The following is a 10,072-nucleotide window of genomic DNA, read 5'->3' as shown; positions in this document are numbered from 1 at the left end:
TAGTTAAGCTGTGTCACGTTAAGCTGTATAGAAGTGCCTTGTAAAATATCTAGTCAAATACTCATTACTGTCATCATGACAAAGATAAAACAAATCAGTTATTAGAAATGAGTTATTAAAACTATTATGATTAGAAATGTGTTAAAAAAAAATCTTCTCGCCGTTAAATAGAAATTGGGGAAAAAAAATTAAACAGGGGGGCTAATAATTCAGACTTCAACTGTATATATATATATATATATATATTAGGGATGCTCCTATCAGGATTTTCAGAGCCAGTACCGATTCTAATGCTTCAAGTTTAATATTAAACTCTCAATTTTAAAATTGCATAAAGCACATTTTCCCCTCAAAGTATGATACTTAAGTGGAGATCTCTCCTTTCCTAAAGGAATAAATGAAGGATGTTGCATATAATCCTATACACACGTCTCCCTTGGACACGTCATGGTCAGAAGCTAAAATAGATAAAAGATAAAAAAAAAAATGGTAAGAAAAATGACTAACAAAGCAGACTGTAAACATTGCAAATGAAGAAAGAATAGATCAACAAAAAAGTTTGCAGTGTATACTTGATGCAAAATAAGTTCAAATAGATCTTCCTCTGCTTGTAAACCCGTAAACGAACACTTGTGATCGGTTAATGTGATTAGCGGCCGATACAGATCCCTTAGCAATTAATATATATATACACATACATACAAACATGCACACACACACACACACACACACACACACACACACACACACACACACACACACACACACACACACACACACACACACACACACACACACACACACACACACACACACACCACACACAAATGCAATGAGAATTAAATAACCTACTATATTTAATATAAAGTAACTACTACTAATAACTTTTTTCATATTTCATTAAAAATATTGCTATAAATTCAATTAAATTTATATTAATTTATTGACCTTTAATCATTATTTTAAACAGCCATTAAAATATAGGAAAATCTGAAAAGATGCCATAAAGACCAGCTGAATAAGAATGAGCTTCAGTAAAACATCTGCCACAAATATTTAAACTCAGAAAGGTGAGATGCAGAAAACAGAGAAAAACAAATATATAACACAGCAGGACGAATACATCTGCATCACCATCGGCCAGATACGGAGCATTAAACAGTTCATCATTACTACAAAGAACTGACAAACAGCAGGAGTCAAAGGGACAGCAATTTTTAATGATTAATAGTCACAGTAATAGATTGCTCAAATAGCGTGTATTGCACATGTGTACACATATATGCACCCTATATACACGTGTGTAGCAGTTAGTATACACACCTTTGTATTGTCGCAACATGAAAGCGTCGAAAGAACACAATAAATCAGGGAATGTGCTTTGATAATTTCAGAGAACTTCTGCATATCAATATGACCAGAAGAGAGACGAGAGAGAGAGAGAGAGAGAGAGGAAAAGAAGGAGCTTAAAAATCGAAAGGTTAAAAGAGCTCACAAATTGAAACACCCAATCACAACAGAGTGATGTAAGAACAGCAAAGAAATGAAGGGACGGTGAAGGAGACACAACCGCTCTTTCGAAAAAGAAAAAAATGTCAAAAAATATACAAGCACTCTTTGAACCTCGACGATCATAGGTCACTACATATACACAACATATGAATTATCAATAAATATACATATTTACCCAATAGCAAAAAATGTGGCAGACGGTAAAGCTATCTTTCATGGCGAATGTCTTTTACACGCACAGAGGTTTTCTTAAAGTCCATAGTAAGGCCCTGTTCACGCTCACGTCGTTTTGTTTTTTGTTCTTCTTTGTGTAAAGGTCATTGAGAGAGAGACTGCAGTGGAAAACGTCAATGAACAGCCTCCCTCAGTGCCTTGTTTAAAGCGACAATTCACCCCCAAATAAATCATGCTGTAAATAACGTTCAATTTCCTGCACAGACCAATCATTTCGCTTTATTAAAGCTCAATGTATCACCAAGAGCCACTGGAATTAAAGGGATAGTTCACACAAAAATCTAAATTGCCTCATCATTTACCCTCCCTCATGTGGTTTTTAACCATTATGAGCATTTTATTCTGTTGAACACAAAAGACGATACTTTGAAGAATGCTGGGACAATTGCAGTCCCATCAGGCTTTTTGCCCAGAAAAAAATCTGATTTTTATTTTTTATTAGAATTAAAATTTGTGGGGAGTTTTTGCTAAATTTGTGACTTTTTTGGCATTTATTTTATTGTTTTGCTTAGAAAATTTCTTTATTAATTTCTTGACCTCGAAAACCTCTGTAATCTATAATTCATCTGTAATTTATGCAAGGGAAACACAGAGAGAAACAAAGTCTAGAGCTGGGGTGCCCAAACTTTTTTTTATGAAGGGCCAAAAACCAAACTTGATTGAGGGTGGTGGGCCGAAGCTAAATATACCAAACTGTGTTACATTAAAGTTGCCATGGTAATTTCTTAATTTAATTATATTTAAAAATAAATATAAAAACATTTTCTTTTTGGCTTAGTCCCTTTATTAATTTGGGGTTGCCAAAGCGGAATTAACCACCAACTCATCCAGCACATGTTTTACGCAGTGGATGCCCTTCCAGCCGCAACCAATCTCTTGGAAAAACTTACATTACTTATAATAATAATAATTATATATACATATTTTTTTTTACATTTTATAATGTACTTCTTACAATAATACCATAAACAATCCCATTTATAACTAGGGATGTCCAGATCCAATCACATGATCGGAAATCGGGCCCGATAACACGGTTTCAGACTCGATCGGAATCGGATGTTTCCTCCCGATCAGGACTCAAATATATATGTATATTTAAAAATATTCTCATTATTTTTTAACACATCTATAGTTATGCAGTGGCACAGAGTTAGACCTCTTTCTCAACTTCACACAGAAACAGCAACGCCTGCGGCATGACATCACTTTGTTGCAGAGACGCTATTGGTCAAATGCTGACAAAGTAGAACACGGAAGCAGCTTGTGGAAAGTGGAAAGCGGGAGTATGTCTGTGGTCTGGAGGTATTATAAAGTTGATGACGACAACATTGCCATAGCAAACTGTGAGATATGTAAACTTGGGATTGCCTGCCGGGTATTTTAATCTTAGATGTTATTTGTTTTTATATTAGTTTTTATTTTTATTGTTGTACCAAAGTCCAAAAGTGAAGAATTGATGTTATTTATTACTTAATTGTTCAAACTACCTCACAGAAGTGCTCTATTTGTTAACAGAGTTGTTGAATGTTAAAATAAGGTGAATTAAATAAAAAATAAGGAACATCCTGGATCTATTTCTTCGCTCTTCTTATTTTCTTTTTTTTTATGTATTATAGAAGAATCGGATCGGGCTTCGCTATCTGTAGATACTCAAAATCAAATTGACTTGGACTCGGGGGCAAAAAACCTGATTGGGACATCCCTATTTATAACACAATGGAGTTCAATGCTAAATATTCTAGTCAAGCTGCACCTGCCTTTACCTTGATTTACTCATTGGTGTTTTGTGCGTTGCCCTTTACAGTATCTATCGAGTAACAATATTTACATTTTTAAAAAATTTAATTAAATTACAACATTTAATTTCAGTTTTTTGAAGCTCAACAATTAAACAAAAAGGTATGTTAAATTAGAAATGACGATCTCTGCTGTAGCATTCGCCCCAACTTTTTTTACTCAGATGGGGTGGCGGGCCAAATCAAAGTTTATCATGGCCTCCACCAAGTGGTGCTCCTCCTTCCTTGCACTTCTTCTATGAGTGATGTCACTAGGGGTTGTGGTTAGGGGTGGGGTGGGTGTACGCATTAAAACAGCTTACAGGAGGAGGAGCTCAAGCTTCCCCTCGCTGGAGCTCAAATGGCTCTGCAGCAAGCAGTGTCTCTATCATGGGGCAACTTTGGGCATTTCTGGTCTAGAGAAACTAGAGTTTACCCCTAAAGCCTGCCGTATCGTATTTGAAAATGAAACCAATTGAATTTGAAAATAAATGCCAAGTCATTCATGTTGTTTGATGGCTATTTGAACACATTGATAGAAATTATACCACTCGGAGAGAGTATGTGAGAAAAGAGAGAGAGAAGGCTACACATATGACGACAGATGCAGATTTACAATATATAGTAGTTAAGCGATTGATACAACTGAATGGTATGGTGGGAATTTGTCCTGATTGCCCAAAATATGCAAGAAATCAGTAGGAATTTAAAATAATGCAAGCTCCACAATTGTGTTGCGACGTTTGCTTGATTTTGCGTTAAACTCAACAATCAGGGTATTGCCAAATCCTGGAGGGTCTGCCATTGACTTCCAGTGTAGGGAAAAAATATATAACTGAAGTCAATGGGTGCAGCAACCAACATTCTTCAAAACATATTCTTTTATGTTTAACACAAGAAATAAACTCATATAGGTCTGAAACAAGTGAAGGCTGATTAAATTATGAATGAATTTCAGTTTGGGTGAACTATCCCTTTAATTTTGACTCTCAATTAGCAATTTACTTTAAATCACTAATAATTAAAGATTTTTTTTAAGTTTATATATATATTTTATATATATTACTTCTTAATGTTTTATCAAAAGAAATAAAGTCACTTACATCTTAGATGGTGCATAAACTTTTATTTTTGGGTGAACTATCCCTTAAGAAAGCCAAGCGTCATACTGTATTACATCTGATGGATTATTTCCTCTCTCTATGTATTGCTCAACCCAGCACACCCAAGGAGAAGGTTTTCAAGCCTCAAAATAGGGACCAAAATGTCAGCTGATTCCTCCTTAATTAAAAAAAAAAGGATCCAAAAAGTAAAGCTTTCACCACCAACTGCACAGCCAAGAAAACTGTTTGACACCATATAAGGTGAAGATACAAAACTATGCACAAATGGTTGGTGATTTACATCCAAACGTTACAAAACCTGATCACAGTAGTTCCTGATTCAGACAGCACATCATCCCATAGCCACATAGAAGAGGGAAAATCTCTTAGTGTATATTACAGTATCTACGTACACAGGCGAGTGCCTGATTTTTCACAAAGTGTTCGTTTCCTGTTGCTCTTTTGCCAAGTCAAAGCACTTGGTACGCAAACGATAACGAGACAGAATGAACAGCTGAAGGTGACGTTAGTGATTCAACATACAGAGCAAAAAACTGCTGAAATGTGTAAATGCTTTATCCGATAGTGACATGGCTCTTCATAAAGGACTGTTTTTGCAGAAAACTGGCCGATGTTTGTTTTTTATTTGAAAAAGTTATTGCCCAGAGGCGATGAGGCTGTCGAAACGACAAGATCATTTATCATAGATTTACAACAAGACACACACTGATCCAGAAGCAATGTGACTTACTCTCAGCCATCATTTCTGACTCCAAATAAATAAATCAAACGAGAGCAGAGTCAAGAAATGCGCATCGAAATTTCAATATCAACCGTGAACTAATGAATGTACACATAGGAAAAAAAAAAAAACGAGTTCGTGCGTGATTAAAAACGCATTAGCTGAGATTATTTACTTTACTTTTAATGCCTCGTAATTTGCGTCTGAGAACTGAAAGTGAAAAAGAAACGCAATTATCGGACCTACAGTGTAGTATTAGTGCAAGATGCTCGAGGCCCGGTTCAGTCTCATTAAAAAAAGTCTTCGCCTTTAGGCATGTCGTCACCTCTCACAACAAGTTACGACGTTGCGAAAGGAAGAAGACGATGACATTGAATAAAGACGCAGTAGGTTAAATCGAATTTGGCCCCCAAAAAAGCTGTTGTCACACACAGTGAAAATGTAATGATCGTTATTTCAGGGTCATAAACAAGCCATTGTGTTTCATCCACAAGTGATTAACCAGCTATTAGACGACAGTTATGAATAATTAGTCTGGTGAAAAATAGCCATATCAATAGCGTGAAAGCTATATGTAACCAAAATGTTGTAGTATTTTAGTGTTAAACAAACACAAAAAAAAAAAAAGTGGTAGTCACTCTTATTGCCGGAAAAAAATCTTGAAAACCTGAAAAAGGACAATGCCAAATGCACTGCACAGTGACAAAATCAACATTATCGATAATATCTGTACCACGCTGTACATTCCTTATCAGAGAATACTTCAAATCAAATGACAAAATTAACACTGATACAGACTCTTTTTTTCGTTGTTGTTGTTTGTTTTACATTTTTGTACAAAAAGGAAATGGTTCAATAAAAAAAGTCACCGCTAACACTCTCGCCAATGGAAATAAAGTCAAACAAATAAATGTACAAAGGAAGGTGAGGTTAAAAAAAATAAACAGGCAAAAAATTGGTCACAACATTGTCAGTGTTTCCAAACAATCACGTCATGTGCTAGCCTACGGCACAGGACCGATAAATAAAACAATCGTTGAATTTCTCTCGTTCCTTTGTTCTTTCGTTAACAGTAAAATAAAAATGTATCAAAACCGTTTACCGATACAACATTTACATAAAAATGAAACAAACGAAAATTAGATTTAACAAAAAAAGAAAGAAAGAAACCGGGGCAGGAGGAGGATAATTGTTTTGTGCTCTCCATCGTTCATGGCTAAAATTCTTTTTCTTTGAAAAAATTAAGGCAATTTGAAAAACAAACAAATCAATGTAAGTTAAGTCTGAGGACTCGTGATTCGTTAAGTATTGGTGTTGAATGTTTTCCTTAGTATAAAAGGCACCAAGTTCTTCGAAAAAAAGTCTTTCTTTCTATCAGCGTCTTCGCCCGAAGGTCAAGACTGAAATCCTTTCTTCGTCGTTTACACCTTTTGTCGTAAAACGGATGAGTTGCTGTGTTATTTACGTTTATTTGCGAGTATGTCATCGCGAAGCCGTATATTCCCCCAAAAAAGTCGTTTTTTTTCTCTGAGAGAAAAGGAATAAAAGGCTAAGCATCCTTCTGAACGTTCTGAAAAGTCTGCAGACACGTTTACTGTATGTACAACCACAGCTGATAAGAAAATGTCCGATAAAGGGGATATAAAGTATGTTCAAATGTGTATACGGTACACACAAAACTACATACATATAAATATGCTTATATATATATGTATGTTTGTTTATATATATTATATATATTTATATTTCTTGTATGTTTGTGTGCTTTTCATAACAGGATACTATACAGATGAACAAGTATACCATAAAAAAAATCAACACGGTACAGTGTAAACGGGTATACTTGTCTGCAAAAGGTGTTTCAACGGCATCTGGACGTCGAGTTCCTCTTCCGAGAACCGCGCTCAACTGTGAATGAGTGTATATTTGTGTTTTGTGCTGAAGTATTTTTGCTGCTTGTTGGCTTTTTTGGAACTTTGTACATCACTTATACTTTGTACAGAAAACAAAGCTTTTTTTCGCGGCTCTCCGTGCGACAACATCCCTGTGCTGTCGTGTTTTTTTCCCTTCCTCCTCTTCTTCGTTTTTTTTTTGCATGTTTTTCTTTACATCCTCAGTCCAACACAACGAGAAAACGAAATCAAAGGCCTCTCTTTCTGAAGAGTACTTCCATTGTTCGGCCTGTCCAGCTGCGCAACCCTCACTGGAGTGGTCCTGTAATTACCCATCATGCCTTTGTTGTCCACTTTGGGCAACGGTTTGCTATGCTTTAACCTCGGAAAAGCAAAAAGTGGGTGTGCTGTGAACGTGTCAGTCAAGCACCTGGAAATGAGTGACGGACCGAGGGAACCAATCAAAGAGCTGGGAGGAGGAACATGAGGCGTGACGTCAGGGTGGCCAGTGCCAAGCACGTGTGGAGGAGAAGACTGGAGCAGTGATGACCTGAACTCGCTCTTCTACAACACGGGCTCCTCCTCCATCGGCTCCTCTGCTGATCTGAGGGGACCAGTCATTGGGTAACGATTAATGAGAGAGAATTATCAGCTTCTCTGGCTATGTCATGGCACAAAAACAGATCAAGTTTACCACCTTTTATAATTATCACTTTTCTATAATTATAAAAAATATTTTAACTATTAAAAGTCATCAACTGTGATAAAAAATACCTCAAATAAATTACATAAATAATAATAATAATAATAATAATAATAATAATAATAATAATATAAGATAAAAATCTAAAACAGTTTTACTTTTAAGTTTGGAAGGATTCACATTTGAGAATATTTCATTTAAAGTCTCTCCAGAAAGAAATCGTTGTCTGATAACATTAAAAATTGGGCATTCCACAAGAATATGTTTGGTAACGTTGGTAATTGGTAATGTTTGGTAATTAATAAAGGCTAAAATGATGTATTATTTGAAGTAAAAGTGCACAGCACCATATTGACATCTAAACATAATAGCAAAGTTGCAGTACCTGCTGGTTTCAGTGGAGGTGGTTTGCTGTTCATTGTCCACAGTGAGAGAGGCCATGGCGGTCAAAGTGTCTGCCTCGTCCTTCTCTCGCCTCTGAGCGTCCAGTAGAGACTGACCCACCGTGGGAGCCAACCTCTGCAGCGACGTCCAGTGTTTACCTGCACATCACCAGAACAGGTCAATCAAGAGGACGACACTATGAATTTAAAAGTGAGCAATAAAACTGTTTCTTAAATATTGATTGTATTTTTCTACTGTAAATAAAAAAACTATAATAAAATAAACAGTATACTGTATTTGATTGTACATACAGTGCTAATAGAAAACCATCATACCCTGTGAAACTCTATACTTTACTCGCATATATAGTTGAAGTCAGAATTATTAGCCCATTTTTTTCCCCCCCCAATTTCGTTTTAACAGAGAGATTTTTTTCAGCACATTTCTAAACATAACAGTTTTAATAACTCATTTCTAATAACTGATTTACTTTATCTTTGCTATGATGACATTAAATAATATTTGACTAGATATTTTTCAAGACACTTCTATACAGCTTAAAGTGACATTTAAAGGCTTAACTAGGTTAAGTAGGTTAACTAGGCAGGATAGGGTAATTAGGCAAGTTATTGTATAACGATGGTTTGTTCTGTAGACTATTAAAAAATATATAGATTAAAGGGGCTAATAATATTGACCTTAAAATGTTTTTTTTTTTAAATTAAAAACTGCTTTTATTCTAGCCAAAATAAAACAAATAAGACTTTCTCCAGAAGAAAAAAATATTATCAGACATACTGTGGAAATTTCCTTGCTCTGTTAAACATCATTTGGGAAATATTTGAAAAAAATCAAAAAATCAAAGCGGGCTAATAATTCTGACTTTAACTGTACACCCTTCAAAAGACCTTTGGGATAAAGTTGTAGAAAGCCAGAGGTTAGGAGAAGGCTACAAAAACATTTCAAATGCTGGAAAAGCTATTTGGAATGTGAGTTGATTTCAGGCTGTATGACAAATAAAGTCATTATTTCAAAGGGGTATGATGATTCTCTATAGGCACTGTACATATGCAAACAAATACATTGAAATTATTTATTAATACAAAATGATCTCAAAAAAACTAAAAAAAACTACTTTCCTACTATAAAATAAAGATTAAATAATAAATAATTGCTTTAAAACAAATTAATTACACAATATAATATAACATAATACAATACAATACAAAACAATACAATATAATACAATATAATACAATACAATACAATATAATACAATACAATACAATACATTTGATATAATATAATATTATATAATTAATACTTTTTTTGCATTTCACTTACTCTGAATCTCAATGACTCTCTCTAGAGAAGCTGTGGCTTTTGGACATGGTTTCTGTTGAAGCACCGTCAATGGTAGAGGATTCAACTGCAAAACACACAAAAAATGTATTCATTGACAAAAAAAACAGTAATTTTACTTTTTTTTATTGACCCTGACATGTTCTTAACAAAAATCTAACAGGCTAACTTAATTAAATTAAAGTTTATACACTCCCGGCCACTTTATTAGGTACACCTGTCCAACTGCTTGTTATTGTAAATTTCTAATCAGCCAATCACAGGGCAGCAACTCAATGCATTTAGGCATGTAGACATGGTCAAGATGATCTGCTGCAGTTCAAACTGAGCATCAGAATGGGGAAGAAAAGGGATTTAAGTGA

At 35.0% G+C, this 10,072-nt stretch overlaps 1 protein-coding gene across 3 annotated transcripts in view; it reads right to left on the bottom strand.

Moving 5' to 3' along the window:
- Positions 1-1,199: 1,199 nt before the first annotated feature.
- hdac5 (histone deacetylase 5) overlaps positions 1,200-10,072 on the bottom strand; it is a 125,733-nt gene continuing 116,860 nt past the window's right edge. For all 3 annotated transcript variants that reach the window (XM_056453369.1, XM_056453368.1, XM_056453367.1), the window contains 3 exons: positions 9,693-9,777; positions 8,350-8,506; positions 1,200-7,865 (listed from right to left, as the gene is read on the bottom strand). In XM_056453369.1, coding sequence (XP_056309344.1) covers positions 7,826-7,865; positions 8,350-8,506; positions 9,693-9,777 — 282 coding nt within the window. In that variant the 3' untranslated portion in view covers positions 1,200-7,825. The remainder of the gene's footprint in view (positions 7,866-8,349; positions 8,507-9,692; positions 9,778-10,072) is intronic.

This window comes from Danio aesculapii, chromosome 3 (assembly GCF_903798145.1).
Source record: "Danio aesculapii chromosome 3, fDanAes4.1, whole genome shotgun sequence".
Lineage (NCBI taxonomy): Eukaryota > Metazoa > Chordata > Actinopteri > Cypriniformes > Danionidae > Danio > Danio aesculapii.
Note: the sequence above shows the minus strand (reverse complement) of the source record. Positions and strands in the feature narration are given on the sequence as shown.